Below are 22754 nucleotides of genomic sequence, written 5' to 3'. Positions count from 1 at the left end.
CAGCTGGCGAGGAGGGAAGCGCCAGGACCACGCTGGGTTGGCCCAGCCTCTCTCCCCCTCCCATAGCCCCTGCCTCCTTCCCCAGCTGTGGACTTGGATAAAGAAGGCAAAGGAGGTCTTCATATGGTTGAGACTAACTTTGCTCAAACAAACAACTTTTGGGGTTCATTTTGAAACAACTGGGAAATCAGACCTCTAAAAAGGTTGCTGTCCCTCCATTTGGAAGTCATGTTGGCTTGTGAAAAGCAGTCTCTATCCCCTCTGGAAATAAAGGAACAGATGGCCAACCGAAGGTTCGGGAAGGAGGCAGGGACACCTCCCAGCTGTGCATCTCCTCGGCAGGGGTTTCACGTTCGAGGACATACTCTAGTGCGTGCACAGCATGAGCCTGCCTTTTCCGGCCTATTCCTAGAAGTTTTATTATCCTCCAAACATGCTCATTCCTTTAAAAGTCATTAACAGAAAGGCAGGAAGTTGCTTCACTTCCAGAACCTTGCAGAGAACTACCTTAAAGACCTGGATAGAAAATAGTAAGTGTGTCAAATCAGAGCTATAGTTACAAGTGCTGCAGGAAACCCAAGGAGCCCTGTGCCAGCTGCTTTGGGAACTTGGATAGAAATGGCACTGGGAGAGCTGAAGCCACAGACAGCCGGCCGTAAGATTCCGTAGCTGCTGCCTTCATGCATCTGGGAATCTGCTTCGTCCCTGTCTGCTGGGAAGACAAGTACAGATTCTTCCATGTATTGTGTCACAGCAAGCAAAGCCAACTGCGTAATTTACAGATCTAGTGCAAAATGACAGTAAGAGCTCCTTGTTCAAACATATTAAGAATTTCGACAGCAACAGCAGAGATTTAAACCAAACCCAGGGCTCTTCTCAGTGCAGGGCTTTGAGTGACCATACACAGGTGGTGACCCCATGAAGCTGGCCCTGCAGTGCAATCCCCACTACAGGGTTTGGCAGAGCCAGGGAAGGGGAAGGGAGAGGGGATGGACATTTCCCTAGGCCTTGCTGTGCAAGGTGATCCGTGTACATCATTCCATTTCTTCCTCATTTTACTGATGAGGAAACCACAAAGGTCAAGGCTAAGGAAAGCAAAGTGACTTCCCCTGGGGCATGTGACTGATACGAGTCTACACTGAAATTTGTACCCAGTTCTGGCTCTAAGTTCCCGTTGGTTGTTTGCTGGTTGGTTTGCTGCTTCTTTGATTTACCTTTTCCACATCTACATTCCAAAGCAGTAACGGCTTGTAGGGAAAGCGCTATATCTGTTTTCAAATTTTATTCCCTTATGAGGCTAAAGAAAGGGTAAATATTCAAAAACTATTTTTAGTGAATAAAAGGATTAATACATTCTCCGGGTCCTGGTTCAGTAGCAACAACAACAACAATAATAGGGGAAACACAGGAAGAGAGGATGAAGGAAAGGAGGAGGAGGGAGGGAGGGGAAGAGTGAGTATGAAAAGAGGAGAAAGAGGACAGAGGAAGGACTGGTCACTACATACCACTCTCCAGGCCTTATTTTATTTAACCTGCACAGAGCCTTCCCAAACAGCTCTTGTTTTTGTGCCCACCTTAGAGATGAGAAGCCAGAAGCTTACAGCCATTGGTTAACTCTCCTGAGCCTCCCCACTCTGTGCGTAGCTGAGGCTGGGTGCTGAAGGCTGCTCGCTCTCGCTCTTCTGTAAGGAAAGCCATGCAGGTTGTGTCCCGTGTCGGGCTGAGTCGCACCGCCCGTCCAGTGGTAGGTATAGTGTTCCCCTCCAGTGAGGCACAGCGAAATCACTGTAGTGCAGATAGTAAGAGGAGGTGCCATGTACTGAGTCCCTGTCACCCAGGTACTTTGAATCCAGTTTCTGATCCTTACAACAGTCCCTCTGTGGTAGGTTAATATTTGTTCCAAACAACAGGTGAGCAAACTGAGGCTGAGGCGGCGGTAACTCGTCCAGGTGAATGGTCAGCCTTATTTTAAAGATCGTTGAAGACTCGTCATTCAAATCTAGAGCAGGGGTAGGTATTTAATTGCCTTTCCTCGCAAAATCCCATTGATATAACAGACAACATAGGTTAAAAGATTATGTCAATGACGGTGGTGAAACAAGAAATGATACCATCAGCAGGCCAGAATTTGTGAGGAAATTGTGGAAGATATGAAGCAGAGAGCATTGAAGTAATGGAGAAAGCAGATAAGAGAAAACTTGTCCAAAGCAGATCCTGGAGTTAATAGTTACAGCCATGAGAGCAGATGTTCCCAGCAGAGCTCAGGAGATCCCCCCACCAAGCTGAGATTTAGCAGATGCAAAGAGCAAGGGTGGTCTTGGCAGTTACCCACCCAGAGGCTCTGTCATTCTTCCTCATTCCCCAAGGATGCCAAGAGCTAGAAGTATACGCTCCTGCTGGAGGCTAACACCTCTGGACTTATGTCTAAACAACCTAAAGCATTAGCCTAGGAAGTCACCCAGAACGGATTCAGGGGCCAGACAGAGGAGAAGAGCCCAAGATAACTCCTGACTTCAAAAACTGTAACTCCAAGAAAATAATAGACAGAAGGCAGCTCTACCCAGGAATAAAATATATGAAAGCATTCAACTCTCAAAGTAAAACCCTCCATATGTTGGGATTTCTGGGAGCCTCCATCCTGCCTTTTCGATCCCCACCCAGATATCCTAAAGCAGAGGCTGCCTGCCAGCCTTCCCAACTCAGATGATCCAGGGAGTGATGTCCTCAGAGCCTTACCCGCAGAGGAAGCTCATCCCAGCTACCTGTGTGATCAAGCTAGTTTTTCACCCATAAATAAGAACAGACAACAAAAGCGTAGGTAAGAAGGACGAGTAAGTACAACTAAATAAACTAACTGAGGGAAATGAGAGATAACACAAGGATTATGACTAAAATAACTTTTTTCATTGAAGTATAGTTGACTTATAATGTTTTAATTTCTTCTGCATAGCAAGGTGATTCAGTTATACATATATATACATTCTTTTCCATTATGATTTGTCACAGGATATTGAATATAGTTCCCTGTGCTATACAATGGGACCTTGTTGTTTATCCACTCTCTATATAATAGTTTGCACCTGCTAACCCCAAACTCCCAACGCATCCCTCCCCCACCCCTCCTCCCCCTTGGCAACCACAAGTCTGTTCTCTATGTCTGTGAGTCTGTTTCTGTTTTGTAAATAGGTATGTGTCATATTTTAGATGCCACATATAAGTGATATCATATGGTATTTATCTTTCTCTTTCTGACTTACTTCACTTAGTACGATCATCTCTAGGTCCATCCATGTTGCTGCAAATGGCATTATTACAGCTGAGCAATATTCCATTGTATATCTGTACTGTATCTTCTTTATCCATTCATCTGTCAATGGACATTTAGGTTGTTTCCATGTCTTGGCTCTTGTGAATAGTGCTGCTATGACCATAGGGGTGCATGTATCTTTTGGAATTAGAATTTTGTCCGGATATATGCCCAGGAGTGGGATTGCTGGATCATACGGCAACTCTATAAAATTACTTTCTAATTGGTATCTTCAGAGAGATTCAAGAAGTATTGTGACAGTATCAAAAGAATTCGTTTCTATTTTTTTAAAAAAAGGGACAACCAATGCTAGGAATGAATTTTTGGAAAAAATAAGATTTCCAAAATCTAAAAAAAAATTAATGCAAGGCCTGAAAAATACAACGAACAAATATGAAGCCTGCATCAGTAAAATGGAAGGTAAAGTAGGGTAATTTCCCAAAAGAGATAGAAAAGGAAAGATAATTTATAAGATAAAGGTCTGGAGATATTGAAAGTGGAAACAGGAAGCCAACAGGTCATCTCCACTAGGACAGAACAGCTGAAATGGAGGTCAGAAGATAATTAAAGAAACAAGTAGAAAAAAATTAAGGATTTTTTAAATATGAAAAATAAATAAAATTAATAAAAAGTTAAGTAGAAAAATATTGGATTCAGAAATGTTCAAAATGAAAGCAATTTGTGAGCAATAAAAGTCAAATGTAAGTGTCAAGCAGTAAAAGTGAAAATATAAGAATGATATGAAAAGTAAAATTGAAAGAACTATACATACACAATTAGCAGAGTCATAATGACCTTTCTAAACTTCAGGAATAGAGAAAAATCCCTAAATGTCTCCGGAAATTAAAAAACAGGTGACCTTCTCATAATGAAAATGAGTCACATCAGGCTGAGTGAGTGTAAAAGTCAAAGGCACCATGGTTTCAGATTCTAAGGGAAGAAAGAGTACATTCAACTTGGAATCCAAAATCACGACATTGGGATGACTCTGGAAAAGAAAGTCATCATCTCTCTCGAAAGAGCAAAGATACAAATTAAATACTGCATAAAGTATTCACAAAGCCATCAGTATATTAAATAATGAATTTCTCATAACCAAGGAGAATGGACCCCCAAAAATCATGGGCAGCAAAACATTTAAAATGTATGTAATTCCCTACTTTGATTTAAAAAAAAAAAAAAGGAGAAAATTGCTTTGACTCCACTGTTGCAGAATCAATTGGAATTCCTGATTATCAAAAAGATTCCTGGTACACCAGGCTGTGTTTACTTGCTAAAGACTATCCACCAGAAAACTGAAGCAAACACCCCAATGTAGCAGTGAATCATGAGTCCCCTTAAAGTGAGGAACAAGACAAGCTCACTCTTGCCTATGTTATTCAACAATGATCCAGAAATGCCAGGATGGGAAAATAAGCAAGAAGAATAAATAGTAAAATGAAGAGACAAAATTGCCATGACAAGCAGTTTATATGAAAGTCTGTTTAAAATAATCAAGTGAAACTCTCATGACTAATATAAGACAATTCTGTATGTGACAAGCTCAAAATACAAAATCCATTAATTTGCTTTACACCAGCAAAAACTATGACATACTGAAGAATATCTTTCACAAGAAGTATGTATGTGCAATGTGAAGAAACATGCCAACATTATGGAAAGCAAATAAGGAGACCTAAATTAGTGTAAAGGCATGACATTTTTTAGATGAGAAGAACTAATACTGTAAAGATGTCAATCCACTCTAAATAAATACATAAACTCAAGTGAGTTCCAATCATATAACAACAGCATGTTTTTAAAAAATGAAAACCAGCAAGTCCATTCCACCATCCTTCTTGGGGAATTAGTGGCAGTTCTCTAAGCCACAGCCTCTTCATTTGTAGTATTGGGATCATAATGAAACCTACTTCAAAGGGTAATTGTGACAATTAAATGCATAACACATGCAAAGCACTTACCACAATACCCAGCCCATAAGTTGCACCCACCAATATTAGTTTTTATTATATTATTCTTATTAAATGTACCTGTGCATGCAGATATACATATAATGTTTATTCGAGCAGTGCTTGCAATAGCTAAAATTAGGGCAGCCTCAAGTTTCCATCACTATTATAATGATTAAGTACAATGCATTATATCCATAGCATGGAGAAATATTAATAAATTTAGTTATTTCTGTCTATAATCTGACATGGCAAAAGCAAATCACAGGACAAAATGTGCGGGATAATTTATGTATGTAAAAAGTATCAAAATAAATAGATGATGGAAATTTTTTACTTCTTTTAATTGAAGTGTTTATTGAAATAATTATAGATTCATATGCAATTATAAGAAATAATACAGAGATCCCTTGTACATTACACCCAGTTTACTCCAGTGATAACATTTTGCTAAATTATAGCATAATATCATAAGCAAGATATTGACATTAATAAAATCCACCTATTTTATTCAGATTTCCCAAGTGTTACTTGTACTCATTTTTTTAAATAAATTTATTTATTTATTTATCTATTTATTTATTTTTGGCTGTGTTGGGTCTTTGTTGCTGTGTGCAGGCTTTCTCTAGTTGCAGCAAGCGGGGGCTACTCTTTGTTGCGGTGCATGGGCTTCTCATTGCGGTGGCTTCTCTTGTTGTGGAGCACAGGCTCTAGGCTCACAGGCTTAGTAGTTGTGGCTCGCAGGTTCTAGAGCACAGGCCCAGTAGTTGTGGCGCACGGGCTTAGTTGGTCCGTGGCATGTGGGATCTTCCCGGACCAGGGATCGAACCTGTGTCCCCTGCATTGGCAGGCAGATTCTTAACCACTGCGCCACCAGGGAAGTCCCTACTTGTAATCATTTTTTTAAAATTTTTATTGGAGTATAGTTGATTTACAATGTTGTGTTAGTTTCAGGTGTACAGCAAAGTGAATCAGTTATACATATACATTTATCCACTCTTTTTCTTTTTAGATTCTTTTCCCATATAGGCCATTACAGAGTACTGAGTAGAGTTCCCTGTGGTATACAGCAGGTCCTTATTAGTTATCTATTTTATATATAGTAGTGTGTATATGTCAATCCCAGTCTCCCAGTTTATCCCTCCCCTCCTCATCCCATGGTAACCATAAGTTTGCTTTCTACATCTGTGACTCTACTTCTGTTTTGTAACTAAGTTCATTTGTACCCTTCTTTTTAGATTCCACATGTAAGCAATATCATATATTTGTCATATACTGATTTGATGGAAATTTTTAAGTAAAACTATATGTGAGTAAATTCATAGAAATTCACTGGTGCCTGGAAATGGAATTTTGGATGAATGACAAATGAATTCATATGTAGATGAATGAATCACACGGACTTGGGTTTGATTCTTGGCTCTGCCATTCAAAAGCTGTGATCTTAGGTACATCGTTTAACCTCTCTAAGCCTCAAGTTCCTCATCAATACAACGGGATTTATATTACTTCTTTTTCAGGGTTGAGACAAACATTACATGAGGAAGCACGTATAGATTTCTATCACAGTACCTGGTATATACTATATGTTCACTTAAATGAGAGCCATTAGGTCTATTCAAAAAGTCGTATGACATTTTACAGCTAAAAAAGGCTGGAATCCTATTTCCCTATTTGGGTAGACTATTGCTTATTTTATTAAAAAAAACAGCAACACCTTAGTACCTGCCAGAAATGCAAAAGGCCTTTCCTGCTGCATAAACGTGACAGACAGTCCCAGTGGTTCTCAAAGGTATCGTGCTTTAATTTCTGGCACAGATTCTAATTAATTGGAACAAGCCAGATCCCATAAACGAAAAGTGCTGTAACCTGGGGGTGACAACTGATAACTCATAGCTGTTCAGAATTCCATTTCAAGAGCGGGTACAGCCCCAGGAGACCGCCTCCATGACCAGATTTCCAGAGGAGAGAGTCCCTGCGCATTTCCTGGGGCTTTTACTGCCTTTATATGAGCAGCCTTGTTAATGCCATTGTATTTATTTAGTTAAGGTAACACACCGCTATGAACCACCAAAGTTCAATGGCTTAACACAAAAAATACGTTTATTTCTCTCATCTGACAGTCCAAAGTGGGTGTATGACTTTCTGTTGCTGCATAATAAAATACCACAAATTTAGCACCCTAACACATCTATTTAACCTCATAGTTTCTGTGGGTCAGGAATCTAGGTACAGGTTAGTCGGCTCCTTTGCTTAGCATCTTCCGAGGACGAAATTAAGGTGTCAGCCTGCTCTACCATCTCATCTGAGGCTCAGGGTCCTCTTCCAAGCTCACTGGTTGTGAGAAGCATTCAGTTCCTTGCAGCTGCACGACTGAGGTCCCCATTTCCTTGCCAGCTGCAGGCCAGGGATGCTGTCAGTAACTAGAAGCCACCTTGGTCCCAACTGGAAGCTTGCTTCTTATTCAAGCTTACTTCAACAGGACGGTCTCACTCCAGCCTGCTAGGATGGCGTTTTATACAACACGGCACAGTAATAACCCTGGAGTGATGATCCCATCACTCTTCTCATACAATGTAATCTAACCAAGGAAGTGACTATCCCGTCATATTCACAGATCCTTCCCATACTGTAGGGGAGGGCATAATGTGCTCTTGCTCCCCTGTGGCCTTTTCCTCTTCTCCTGCCCCCTCCTTCCTCCTTCATTTCCTCCTCCTTCACCTACCGCTAGTTCAGTCGGTCTCCACCAGGGAGCGCCATACGTTTCCAAAACTCTGTTAGTTGCCTACCCCAGAGCCATTTACTCCTTTCTCCTTCCTTATAAAATGCTAATACTGCTCTGGTGCCCACCCTTCTCTTTATCGCCCTGTTCTTCGGGAAACAGTGTTCTCAGCCCGTGCACCAAGAAGGTAAATCCTGACTGGTCTAAGTGGATCATTCTCCTTGCCAGTGATTGGTTTAGGAAGGACATGTGGTTACAGTTCTGGCCAATAAGAAGGGAAATCTGATGGTGAGCTTGAGGGAAAGGTTTTCCAGGCAGGCTGGTAAGAACAGACTTAAGGGGAGATGCCATTACCCTCCTGCTACTGAATATTTGCAAACTGGCAGCCATTTTTTTGACCATGAGGGAAACCAGCTTTAAGGCTGGGGTGAAAAAGGCAGAGTAATCTGTTAGAACCTGAATCCTCTGTGATGTCATTCTGCTGCTGAATTAGCCATCCCTAGTGACTCCTGCGTTACGACCTCGTGTTATGTGAAGCAGTATCATTATGCTTAAGCCAGTTTGAATCTAGGTTTCCTAGCACTTGCAGTCGTGGGTACCTAAATGATTGTATGTGGCTGGGGGGATATCAATCTTAAATTGTGGCACCCACCCCAGAGCAGAGTGAATCAGTGTGAAATATTGTGGTTCCCTTGCCTTACATACTGTAGTTGGAAATATTAATGATGTTGATGAAGATAATGATAACAGCAGTTACACAGAGAGGAGTTAGCTCTGTCCAGGGAATGATGTCAAAGTTACCAGCATGAAATCTGCAAAATCCATTGCCCCTGGTTTTACTGAATGGCATCTAGAAGGATATAAGTATAGATTTGACATGTTCCCTATAGTCTTCCAGATTCAGTGCTCCCCGGTTTGAAAATCCAGAGTAAATGTGCCAAGACAGACTTCAGAGGAGATGTTAATGATTTTGGCGTTAAGATCTTGAGTGAGTGCCTCTCTCCAATTCAAATCAAGGAAGCAGGGTGGTCCAAATCAGAATTTAGCTGGTTTATGCATATTGGGCCAACAGTATTGATTTTCCCAATATAAAATTCACTCTAAATGTTCTTTTTAATTTTGTTTGTTTGTTTGTTTTGCCGTAAACATGCATCCCAACAGTATGGATGATATAAACCGTGTGGTCCTTGGCCCAGAAAACCAAGTGAACTCTTGGGGGAATTGTGTCCATCAGAAGTTTAGTTGGCTAATAATGCCGAAAGCAATTCATCTGCTTCTACACAGTGACTATAATTTGAAAGGTGTCTTGTAGCCACTCAATCCATTCACACACATCTGGAGGAAGAAATAGAGAAGGCAAGTCACGCATTAAGTTGTCAAGGTAAAATGCTCTAGGTAAATGGCTCCATAAAGCCAAACAGAATGAACATTCAACGGGCAGAATATGGAGAAATCTGTCAGCCTTCCATTTATATTTTACATAAATCCAATAAACAGATGAGGCAAAACTAGGGCATTTTGCAAAACTCGAGAGATTCGTTCATTTTTATCGAGTCACATTGCTCGGGATAGATTAGCAGTTAGTCTCTAACAAGAATGGAATTTTTTCTTTTCAAAGTATATGGAAATGAGAATGGAAGCCAAACATCATCTGGGGTGGTCTATTTTTAGAGAAAGTGATTTGCTGAGGGTATTTGTCATTCATTCAGGAGGACAGCCAGCCCTGAGCCATGGCAGGCATCAGTAGTAATAGCCAGCTCTTGCAAGGAAAAGAAAATAATCCTTCCATTCTTGAAAATCATTAAAAAGGAATGTTATCAAGTCAAATGCAAGCAAGACAGGCAGCAAGGGAATGAGAAAATTTAAGGCATTTTCTGTATGTATGCATGTATGTACCGTAAATGTAGATTTTCTAGTGTGTGTTTCTCAGTGCACCGGTGTGAAAGTGTGTGTTCAGTGGGTTACGTGTGTCTGTATTACATGTTTCTGTGAATGTAAGTGATAATAGCTAATATTAATTGGGTTTATCCTATGTCTCAGACTCTGTGCTAAAAGCTTTATGGAGATTATCTCTTTGCATTATCTCTACAGCCTATGTTTTCCATTCCTGAAGAGGTTAATAGAGCTATTAGAAATCAAAACCAGGCCTCAGACCCAGACAGCTTGACCATTTCAGGCAGTCAGCTCCCCAGAGCCCTCTGCCACTGATTACATTACCATGCTGCAGAACAACCATGTTTATATGTGTCTTTGTGTATTTTTTGTTTGTTTTGGAGACAGTCTTAAAGGGGAGCAGTTCTCTCTATTATCTGCATTAAAATAGTATCGGTAGGTATATTTCTCACAAACACACCCATCTTCTTGGTAACATATTAATGGGTTCAGCAGCAAAATGAGTTTGAAAAGCTAAAATCTCAGAGTGTTTGTTTGGATCCCTGGTTGTTGTTTGTCTTCATCTTCAGACAGAGCCCACACAGTTCATTCTGGTGCCTCGCATCTGGCCTCTGGCTGGTAAAAATCGGTGTGATGTTTGGGACTGGAAATTTAGGGGATTTGAACTCTCTTTAACCACATCTTTACATGGATCTCTAGTAGTCATCTCAAAATTAGCCCATCAAAAACAAATGCCCAGTATTCATCTCCTCTCCCCATCAGACATGCTTCTTCCCACTGTCCATCATCCCAGTAACTGGCCATTTCTCCAGTGGCAACTGCTCAGGACAAAAATCCTTGGATTCATCTTCGGCTTCTCTCTTTTCCTCACACACCACATCCAACTCACTAAGAAACCCTACTTCAGAATATGCCCAGAACACACCATTTCTTACTATTTCCACTGCCATGGCCCTCGCTTAAGCCATCATCTGTCTATGAAAATGTTAGTCCTTTCTCCATGCATAAACCAGTGCAGTCCTTTACAGATACAGATCACTCAGTCAGGCAGTGTCTTTCCATCACACTGAGAATAAATGCAAAGTTCTACCCCAAGGCCTCTGAGGTCCTGCAGGACCAGCCTCTGCGTGTGTAACCTTATCTTTGTCCTCTGCCTCCTCAACTCCCTCTCGGTCTGTCCTAGTCACCGGTGCTCAAGCTCCTTGGCGTTCCTCAAACACACAGAACGTATTTCCAGCTCAGGCTGGGAGGATGACCAGGATGAAAATGTGCTGGTGGGGATGTTCTAAAGTGGCCCTTAAAAGAAGTATCCAGGGGGCTTCCCTGGTGGCGCAGTGGTTGAGAGTCCGCCTGCCGATGCAGGGGACACGGGTTCGTGCCCCGGTCCGGGAAGATCCCACATGCCACGGAGCGGCTGGGCACGTGAGCCATGGCCGCTGAGCCTGCACGTCCGGAGCCCGTGCTCCGCAACGGGAGAGGCCACAACAGTGAGAGACCTGCATACCGCAAAAAAAAAAAAAAAGTATCCAGGACAGCCAGGCAGTATTTGGCCAACAAAGTTGCACCCTCATCGTAGGAATTGAAACCATGGCAGCTACGCCCAGGAGAGTATTCCTCCAGGGTGAGGTCTTTGAAAGGCAGTGATCAGAGGCCCCATATCTCCATTAAGCCAAGGGATGCGGCTTTGCAGGTGGCACACGTGTACCTTGTGATGAGGCGACAAGGGCAGGGCACAAGCATGGATTTGGCAGTCTTGAGAAACCTGAATCTGATTCCGACTCCGCTGCTTACTGTCAGCATAACTGTGGGCAGACACTTACCCTTTCGGAGTCTCGTTCTCCTCTTAGTTCAGAATTTTGCAGTGATTTACTCTCCTGCAATAATAGTTTGGGTTTGTCAAAAATCTACATATACCCATGGGAGGGTAGCATGTAAGTGCTGTACCAGTTAAGAATATCAGCTGGACAGGGCTTCCCTGGTGGCGCAGTGGTTGAGAGTCCGCCTGCCGATGCAGGGGACGCGGGTTCATGCCCCAGTCTGGGAAGATCCCACATGCTGCCTATGCCCCGCAACGGGAGAGGCCACAGCAGTGAGAGGCCCGCGTACCGCAAAAAAAAAAAAAAAAAAAAAAAAAAGAATATCAGCTGGACAAGTTAAAGAAAATATTGGTTAAAGGGACCAAAAAATCCAACTTACAGTAATTTAAACAAGTATGGGTTGGTTTTTCTCACATAGTAAGAAGCCTAGAGATAAGAAGTTGCTGGCCTTGGCTTAGCTACTCAGCAAAGCCATCATGGTCTTCCTTTTCTCTGCCACCTTGGCCTGTTGGCTTATGTCCCCATTGTCGTGGGATAGCAAGAGGGCTGCTGTAGCTCTAGACGTCATGTCTGTGTTCAAGACAAGAAGGAAAGAGAGAAAGGTAGGAGCAACCAAGTCTTCCCTCTTTTATCAGGAAAGCAAAACTCTGGAGAAATCTACATTGGATGTACATTGCCTTGGCCAGAACTGTGTCATAAGCCATTTCCAGCCGTCAGGAAAGCTGGACACACTGCTGTTCCAAGAAAAAATGGAGGTTTTGTAAGGAAAAGAGAAGTAGGGACCGGAAGTTGGGTACACAGCTAACAGAGTCTGCCTTGGAGGCGGGGGGGGCAAACACAAAAAAAAGCAGAGTCCTACAAAAATAAAAAAGGTTGAGAACTGCTTTGGGAGTGATATAAAGTTGATTGAGACCTAATCCAATCTACAAGGAATTCACAAATCTAGGGTGGGAGACACATGAAAAGAGAGTGAATACGATACAAATTGAAATAAGAACTGGACCTGTGATGCAAGCATTATGTTATGGTACACTCAAGGAGCAATTACTTCTGATTGGAATGATGGAGGCGTCTTCATGGATCTATTTGAGCACTTCCTACGTACCAGGCATTTCAACACTAATTGCAAAGGTCTCCCCAGAGAACAAGACAGAAAACCTGCCTGGCTTCATGGAGTTCACATCTTAAGGACAGAGACAAGAAACAATTAAACAAATAAAATGAACTCCAATTGTGACAATCCTGACATAGCAGGTGGCTTTCTCCAAGGGTGAGAGGGTGTTCCCAGACAGAGAAACAGCATGAATAGAGGCTCAGAGGCAGGAAAGTATATCCTCCTTGGTCACTTATGGCTGAAATTCCGAGTGAGGATGGAGGAACATGGTCAGCTTGGGTTGGCTGCAAATGCCTGGCTTGGTCAGAGTAAGCAGGACTGATTCTTGGCTTTATCACTTAAAGTATGTCCTTTACCACTCTGACTCCCAGGACATCATCTACAAATTGGAATAATAGTCCCTCATAGAGCTGTAGGGTGGGTTTAATGGCACAGTGCCACACAGTAACTGCCTGATGAGGTGGATTGGAGGATTAAAGGAGATGATACACGTGAAGTTTTAGGAATAGTATGTGACACATCCAAAGGACTCAAATGTCAGCTGTAACTAATACCATGCTTGTTGTCCTTGTTACTTCTCCTCCACAGAAATGAGGAAGTTAACACAAGCTGGCTTCCTCCTCCATCCTCCACCCCCTCACTACTTGTGTTTTGTTACTACAACTTGTGGTATTTTTATTACTGTTAAAACTAAATTACGTGTCATCTGTTCTGAATTACGTGTCATCCGTTTCATTAAGTATTTATAACAGGTGAATTGTCTTTGTGAACTGTGTATACCAGTCATTTTAACTTAACCATGTTGAAATTATTTCAAGCACAAGTTCTTTTATGCCTCGAGTTTTCCATATTTTCCAGTGCTTTTGTTTTCTCTGCTCCTGAGTGGTCATTTGTCTGGGTTGAGAATACTTGGGTCATAACTTTGTCTTACATTGTTTCACATTGGAGAAGAGAAACTTGAAGTGAGTCTAAGGTTTCTTTCTTCATGGGTGACCCACTTTCCTGCCTGTGTGTTTGGATGTCCTCCTTTTCTTTTGACACCTTGACGTTCTGACAGGACACTTGAACTTGCTGGCAGGAAAAGAGATAACTCTTTTCACCAGGCTGACCGGACACATGGTGGTTCCCTCATTGTTGGGTTTGTCTTCTTCCCTCATTTAGCCCAGGAATTCTCTTTTATCTTTGAATAATGCTGCCGTTCCAGTCATTCTGAAGTCTTCTTCAGGATCCAGTTGTTTCTTTATGTCTTCTCTAATGATTTTCATCTTCTTGTATCTTTGTAATAAGTCCTGTGTTTTATGTGAGCTTCTCAAACATAACCCCACATCGTAGGATCACGTTTCTGCAGAGTGAGTCCTTGTTGCTTTTACCTTTCCTGTTTTAAATTTTACTGTGGTATTTACTGCTTGCTACAAATTCTTTTCTTAACTCTAGCGAATCCCTTCCTTTCTGAGTTTGATCATCTCAGCTTTCGTATCTTATTTTTCAGAGACTATATGTTTCCAAATGTATTGAAAGCACAGAGTGTATATAAAATTTACTTTTTATTCCAATAGTAAGTGTTTTCACAACTATGTTCTTCCTTTACCACCTGAGTGGTATAATATTTACTTATGTTTTAGAGGTTTTCACACACACCATATTATTGGTTTATGTTTTATGTTCTTTCATTTCTAAATGAAACGAGTTTTTCAAGATCTGGAATTTCTGCCTAAATATAGTGAGAAAAGTCGCCTTTGATCACTTTAGGAGTCAGGTAGATGTTGTTAGGGTCCTTGTATTATGTCTTGAGCTAGAAGGGAGGTCAATGTTAAGTACATATCATTAGTTGACTGAGACAGCAGCCTCAGGAATCACATAGAATAAGCAAATGGTACATCTTCAGTAAATGTCGGCCGTTAAGAGCAGCAGCAGCATTGATCAATTTTGACTCCATAGAATTTTAAATTCATCTTCCGCAAACGCGTTGAGTAAATAAAGTCAAAGATGAATGACAAACTGAGGGGAAAAGGAGAGGAAAGTTTTCATCTCACTTGGGGAGATACATGGGCAGATATTCATTTTACAGCACTAAACTCAATCTTGTGAGTGAAAAAAAAAAGCATGGGAGATGTAACTCACTCTTTAATTGTGGTCTAATATTCCATCGAATGGGGTACTGGATTAATTAACTGTTTCTCTATGGATGAACGTTTGATTGCTTCTAGTATTTTCTTGAGGCAGAGACCTGCATTTTTTCACCAAAATCCATTTTCATTTCTTCCTGGCTATACAAATGGCAGATGAAGTTTTTATAAATCTATAAAATATGTTCATAACAATAAAAAGATCTATAAACTACTAGATAATGATTAAATTTTGAGCAGTTATTTTCTGCCCAGATAGCAGTTCATAGGTACCATTCCCTAATAAAACTAACCAGGGCTCCTTGGAGAAATGCTGGCTGCAAGACTGGAACAGGGAAAATATAAGATAAGCCTGGAGAACCCTGTAGTGTTAGCAAGTAAGGAAGTCTTCAGAAATATTCAGGGCATGTGGAAAAGGACACAGATTCAAACCAAAAGGAGCTTCCAGTGACCAAACCTGGGACAATTAGAGTAACAAAATGATGGTAGTAGGAAATTGTAACTCAGAATAAAGCAAAGATCCATCAGTCCATACTAATAGAAACAAATAATTAATAAATAGGTGAAGAGGAGGAGAATACTAATTAATTAATATAGAAGGATAATGGAAATAGACTATCACCATTAGGCAAACACCAGGTAATAAGTTTTGCAGGCAAGAATCATTGATGGATGTTGAAATTAGAGGACAAATGCTTGATGAGAAACAGGATATTTACATCATCTCAAAGTAGTTCCCCTACATGAAACTCATTCATTACAAAGAGAAAAACAGTAACTTGACAGTGGAGCAGCCTGGCTAATATCACCTCAGCCCACTGACCAAAGTTAGTATCACCAGTCATAGGACATACTGATGTCAGGTACCTCCTAATATGCTGCATTGAGAAGAATACATCACTTTTGTCCTGTTCTTACTGAAAATATATAACCTCAATCTAATAATGAGAAAACATCACACAAACCCAAATTGAAGGACATTCTACAAAATACTGTTTTGTAAACCTCAAAAAGGTAGAGGTTATGAAAGACAAAAAAAGACTGAGGACCTAACATAGATCGAAGAGACTAAGGAAATGAAACTAAATGCAATATGGAATCCTGGATTGGATCCTGGACCAGAAAAAACGGCATTATGGGACAACTGGAAAAATCTAATAAGATCCGTAGATTAGTTAACAGTTTTATATCAGTGTCAGTTTCCTGGTTACAATCAATTTACTATATTGTACTATGTAAGACGTTAACATTAGGGGAAAGTGAGTGAAAGTTACACGGGGATTCTACTATTTTGCAATCTTTGTATTACTAAAATTATCTTTAAATAACAAGTTCAAAAAAAAATAGGTCATGCAGTTTTCACTGTGTTGCTCTTTCATAGGTGAGCAATCCAGAGCCCTGCTGAATTGAGGAATTCAGAATAATTTTCTAACACCTAATAGCTAATGTTTAAAATCAGTAGTTTTTTTCCCCCTCATTTGGTGTAATCTAACTCTGGGGATTTTTCTTAATTATCTGAAAGAAGCAGATCTGTTGTTCATTTGACAAAAGAAACCGCCCTTAGCCCTTATCTTTAGCTAAATAGATTGTTAAAACCAGACAAAGCATCAGATGGGGCTTTAAACAGAATTGGGATTCTGTTTGCTGCTCTGATTCTCCAAGCTGCTATTAAAGCAAAAACCGTTTACTAGGTTTCCATAAATCTAACGTGCAGCTTTAGAGGGGTTCTGCAGTGCCTTCAAAATGAAAAATCAAGGATCAGAAGCAGTGTATGAAATACACAGAGGATTCAGCCTGTAACTTGACAGTCCATTAGCCACTTTATTCAACACCTAAGTAAGTTTTTCTTGAGTTAACAGAATACGAAACAGCAGAACCAGGGTATGGAAAAGTCCCCAGATGTAGGCTCAGATACTTATGTTCAAGTTCTTTTTTTCTTTAATTGAAGTAGAGTTGACTTACAATATTATATTAGTTTCAGGTGTACAACATAGTGGTTCAATGTTTTTATAGATTATATTCCATATAAAGTTATAAAATATTGGCTTATCCCTGTGCTGTACGTTACATCTATGCAACTTATTTATTTTATACCTAGTAGTTTGAACCTCTTACTATCTACTATATATGTATATGTATGTATGTGTGTGTGTGTGTGTGTCTCTGAATCACTCGCCTCCTGTCTAAGTCTACCTTCCTCCAGCGTCAGTCCAATTTATAGCCAGAAGGACTTGACGTGCAGAAGGTGTGTTCTGCTCCTTTGCTGGTTCCAGGCCCTCACCTCTGTGGGGCTCAGTCTCACAGAGCGATTGCTTCATAGCCCCCTCGCAGTTAGCTTTGCTGGAGATGGAGGGTCCTCTTCAAAATAAGTGCTGTGCTCCCAAGGGCTCGTGACTCCCTTCCCCTGTATCAGTGAGGATGTGCTAGGTTACGGTTCGGTAACAAACACTCCAAGATGATCCAGGAACTCTTCCTTCCTGCTCCTTTGGCAGTTCCAGCCCCTCTGCTGGGTCTGGGCTGTAGGATGGAGGGAAAGGGACAAGAGTCTTGGCGGCCCACAGTTTCTCACCTGTTTATGTAGGTTACTGCTGCTTCTCAGGCTAGCCCTTTCGGCTGATGATGCTCCATTGCTGGTCTTAGGGGGGCTTCTCTAGAAGGCCCCCTGCAGGGTGTTCCCCACCCCCGACGCCATACAGTTCCCTGAAGTAGAACACTGACTTCACATGGTCCCGGCCAACTTCAAATGGGCAACAAGGCACAATCCCACTACATGTTTGGAAGGTGGGGAGAACAGCACTGTATTGCTGTGTACACACGATAGATACTCAATGGTTCAAAACACCAGCCATCTCTTTAGCTGATGATCCTATGGGTTGACAGTTTGAGCGGGACTCAGCTGGGCAGTTCTACTGGTCTCATCTACGCTCCTTGATTCCCTGCAGGGAGCAAGGTGGCTCTGCTTCAGGGGTGTCACTCGAGTGATGGGGGCTTCTGGACTGTGTGTCTCTCATCATCCTTCAGGCTATATCAGGTTTGTGCATATGGCAGTTTGGCAGGTTTCCAAGAGGGCAGACAGAAGCATACAGGGCATCTTGAGATTTGGGCTTGGAAGTGGCTTAAAGTTGATCTGCCGCCTGCTGTTGGTCAAATTCCCCAAACCAACAAGATTTGAGGAACTCCAGCTTTGATGGGAGGAGCTGCGAGGTCACCTTGCAAAGGGGCATGGGAAGGGGAAGGTAGAGAACTGTGGCATCCACCCCAAGCACTAAGACCACCACATCTTCCTGATCTTCTGTGGGAGAAGTTGGGGGGGGCTGATGGCTAGATTAGGTGGCTAGACTCGGCAAGGCCAGATCAAGACATCTTGTGTGTCCAGTAGGGGTGTCTGACCACACTTGATGGAGGTCTTTATTAGAATAGTGTGATGAGCACTTGTTTTGTCTACAGTTTTGGGGCTTAGACATTAATTCCAGGCAACAGGCATGGATATTCAATCACAAAAGGAAAACCGCCTTAAAGGTGAAGTGACCTACTACAGGTCATGCAGCTGCTAAGTGGTTCATTTCTTTTATCTGGGGAGAGGGGAAACTATGCACTAAGGGCTGCTGATTAAAAAGCATAATAAATGCCAGAGACTTAAAAGGCCACTGCGGCTGGGATGGGCAGAGCAAGGTGGATGGTGGTGTGAGCTGTCACTGGGATCCAGAATCTACCAGTCCCTGGAGCCCATGGCAAGGAGCTTTTCTTTAAATTTATAAAGAACAAAGGAAGCTCTGTGAAGGATTTTAAACGACAGGCTCACATCTTGTTTCTAAAAGACCCTACCAGCTGCCATGTGAAAACTAGATTGGAGGTGCAGACTGGACCAAACCGAGTTAGGATTCCTCCAGCTCCGTGTGGTGCCACTCCATGGGTCCCAAAGGCAAAGGAGAAATGGTCTAGTTTGCCATGAGCAAAACCGAGAGGCAGGGCACAGGGAGGAGCAGAGAAAGTCAAATGGATAATTTCACACCGTGCCCTCCTCAAACACACGCACACGCACATGCACTGCTTCGGACCCAAGCAGGCTTGAGAAGTTCCAGCTTGTGTTCTGTGATACTTTAGCCAGATTAATTCCGAGTCAGACAGTGACCTCCTCTGCTTTGCTATGTGAACAGACAGATGGCTGCCAAGGGACCACAGCAGAGAAAGACCAGCAGAGACCCCAGCATGAGGGACCCAGCCTTTGAGCCCAGGAGTTCATACAATTAATATTTCCAGTGATTCCAATTCAAAAGGCAAATGGTGTCCAAAGCAGTGGGATATTTTGACAACACGTGGGTGGGAGGGCAGGGAGGCAGAGAGGAGGGGCAGGCGGTGGAATAGGGGCTGCTGACATCACCCGCCCCCTCAGGGACATCTGTGAGCCTCCCCAGGGGCTGAGGAGGTCCGTAGGAACAGAGCAGTCCATGGAGCAGGCCTCAGCCCCACAGCAGGAGTCTGCACGATTGATCGTAAGTCTGTTCTGTCATTGCATTGCAGCTCCAGAAACTAAAACGATCACTTTCTTTCAAGACCAAGAGTTTACGGAGCAAAAGTGCTGACAACTTCTTCCAGCGAACCAACAGTGATGCGAAACTGCAGGCCGACATGCTTTCGGAGGTCAGCCCCAGCTCCAGCCTGCTCCCTGCCCCCGGGTGCCTGACGTCCACAGTCACCAGGGCCGGCCTGTACCCAGGCGGCGGCAAGGCCCACGCCTTTCAGGAGCACATCTTCAAGAAGCCCACTTTCTGTGATGTCTGCAACCACATGATCGTGGGTAAGCCGTCCCTCTGCCTCCTCCTCCAGGTCCCTGCATCCCTGCAAAGCCAGGTGAGAGGGGTGTACCTGAGTCCAGGTCCCCGTGGACAGACTCTGAGTCTGTCTGATATGCAAGAGGGTTGTTTGGGAGCATTTGGGGTGACAGTGTGTGTCAACAGGTAAGGGAAGCAGGGCTGGGTGGAGGGAGACGCTGGGTTGTGGTACAGATGGAAGAAAGCTTCCAGCCGATCCCCAGGGAGCTCTCAAGCCCCGTACAGTCATCTCGCGTTGAGGCCAGAGGTCTGGGACTTTGTACCCCTGCATCACCTCTCACCGGGTACGGGCAGCCCCTGGGGAGGGGGCAAAATCTTGAACAGAGCAGTTCTTTTTAGCTAAGGGCAGTTAAGGGAGAGGGAATCCGTGGGAGGCAATCAAGGTGCTGGGCAGTTGGGGTTCGAACGCCTCTGTTCTGCAGGGAGATCTGAGTGACACGTTGCAGGGTCCTCTCCAGTATGCGTGGCTGTGTCTATCTGGGGTCGCCTGGGCTTGGGGTCTGTGGCTTGGTGAGCTCCAGGTGAGTGACAGAGACAGGCAGCTGTGGAAGGCAGGAGACCTCAGGGAGGCACTGACCCAGGCAGGACAGGGGATTTGGTTGGAATGGTGATTACAACTCTGGACCCGGAAAGGACTCACTCCTGGTACCTCAGAGAAATGGTGATAGCCTGAGCATCTTGGGGGTTGTGCCCAGACGAAGAGAATGACCTATAAAATGTCCCAGCTAGAAGGAAGACCTGAGCCATTGAGAGCCAGGCACACAGAAATTCTGCAGTTAACACTCTTCTGCCTGTCCCACGGTAGAAACCCAGTGACCAAACAGATGGAGGAAACCATAAAAGTACTTTGGAACTCAGAGTGAGTTGAAACCCGTTGTTTCAAGAACAGCAGCGTGTCCTGGTGATGGACGGGTCACTGCAGAACAAGAGAGGAGGGGGAAGGAGATGCCCATGTGTGCTCTCAGGGGGCAGTTAGGATGTACCCACCCTAGGAGAAGTTGAAGGGCAGAAGGCTGGCATTAAGAGAGGAAATGAGGCTGGGAATCAGACAATGCAAGGCTGACTGAGATGGGGACTGTCCTGAGACGGTGCTGATCCTGCAGATATGAAGCCAGGCAAAGCCTAGAGTGCCTGGACAGCCACTGAGAGGGTAACAGGTGTGAGAGACAGGCCTTCCCCACGTGGGGTCCCAATGCCAGGCCCACGCCATACCTCCTGCTCACTTACGGCCTGGGTGCTGCAGCGCTGGGCTTGGCCGTGAAGGCTTCAGGGAAGAACACTTTAAGATCAAGAGCCTGTTTCCCAAGCTGGGAGCCAGGGCCCAGTGTGGCCCTGATATGTCGTTCATCACACCTTCCAGCTCCTCAACCCTGAAACCCACCCTTCCCAGCCCCCCGTTTCCCCTTCAGTACCCATTTCCCGTGGCCCAGCACCTCTTCTGAGTATGACAGTTGTCTCAGGTCGGATTCCCTAGAAGCAGAGCCTGACATGGGGACTCAAGTGCACGTAATTTATTGAGAGGGTGCTCTCAGGACAAGAGGGAGAGAGGGAAGCGGATGGAGAAGGGGAGGAACTCAACTAGGAAGTGGTGTTAGGTGGATCTTGCGGGAGTCTGGAGCATGAATTTCACCAGCTGGTCCTTCCTTGAGGCCAGCCTTTGGTATCAGTGGGCTTCCCTCCTCCTCCCATGATGGAGGTCATTTCAAACCCCTGAGCAAAGTGGCTCATGTTCTGCCGATGGCAATTTTCGGAAGAAAGGGGCAGCTGTGAGCCACGAGCAGCCAGCACACATACCACCAGTGTTATTAGTGAGGTTTCGCTGCTATAACGAATTGCCACAAACTTGGTAGCTTTAAAGCACACAGATGTATTATCTTATAGTTCTGGAGATCAGAAGTCCACCGTGAGTCTCCCTGGGCTAAAAGCAAGGTGTCCACAGAGCTGCATTCCTTTCTGGAGGCTCTAGGGGGATCCATGTTCTTGTCTTTTCCACCTTCTAGAGGCTGCCCACACCTTGGCTTGTGACCCCTTTTTATCTTCAGTGCAATGAAGCGTGGCAGTGGCAGGTCACGTCTTTTTCACACCACTATCCCTTTGGTCCTGACTCTCCCCCTTTCCTAAAGATTCTCGTGATTACACTGGACCTACCTGGGTAAACCAGGATCACCTTCCCATCTCAAGGTCACCTGATTAGCAGCCTTACTTCCATTTGCACCCTTGAGTTCCCCTTGCCGCGTAACATAACTACTCACCAGTTCTGGGGCTTAGGACATGGACGTCTCTGGGAGGCCATTGTTCTGCCTATACCTACCCAGTACGGGGTATCTGGGTAGGGCATCAGCAGTGTCCACCATGGCAATAGAAGAAAACCTTAGTTGAAGATCACAAGACTGGCCTCCGTGGATTCCTTTCCATGCTGTCTCTGACGCCAGTCATGTGATAGTTATATTCCAGCCAAAGGCTTTGTGATGTCACAGGGTGAGAGGCCATCTTACTTTGAAGTGGGCAGAGAGGTGCCTTTCCATATGGTACACAGAATGGGGAGAGCGCGGACCCATGTTTTGCTCCTGGCTATTCCCATGAAACAATTAGCCCCTTCCCTTCCCAGATGAAATGAGATGAGGGAGTGAGGACGGTAGAAAGACCATGCATGTAGAACCAGACAGCCTGGATTAGAGCCCCGTGTAGCTGTGTGACCTCGTGCCTTCTTTGAACCTGTGTCCTCATTTTATGCGGAGATGATAATACCACCCTCAGGGTTTTGTGTGGACTAATGAACTGGTAGAAGGGAAGTACCAGGCATCTAATAGACCTCAGTAGAGGAAGGGTATTGGAATTGATATCATTATTATTAAACAAGAAAATAGTCATTTTCCTAAGGAAGAGAAAGCTATTTAGAGGGTAAACCAAATTAGAGTAACAAAAAAAAATTTTGGCACTTTATAGCCATAAATAATTTAAAAAATAATGTCATGGTAACAAAATAATTAGTCC

General features: G+C 43.5%; 1 protein-coding gene across 3 annotated transcripts in view; it reads left to right on the top strand.

The window, feature by feature from the left end:
* Positions 1-22754, top strand: part of STAC (SH3 and cysteine rich domain) — a 99726-nt gene that overhangs the window by 16822 nt on the left and 60150 nt on the right. For 2 of the 3 annotated variants that reach the window (XM_033402197.2, XM_004277924.3), the window contains exon 2: positions 19450-19726. In XM_033402197.2, coding sequence (XP_033258088.1) covers positions 19450-19726 — 277 coding nt within the window. The remainder of the gene's footprint in view (positions 1-19449; positions 19727-22754) is intronic. The other variant, XM_033402196.2, reaches the window with a different exon arrangement.

The sequence above is a fragment of the Orcinus orca genome, chromosome 10 (assembly GCF_937001465.1).
Source record: "Orcinus orca chromosome 10, mOrcOrc1.1, whole genome shotgun sequence".
Classification (NCBI taxonomy): domain Eukaryota; kingdom Metazoa; phylum Chordata; class Mammalia; order Artiodactyla; family Delphinidae; genus Orcinus; species Orcinus orca.
The sequence above is the reverse complement of the archived record's forward strand: the minus strand, read 5'-3'. Positions and strand labels throughout refer to the sequence as shown.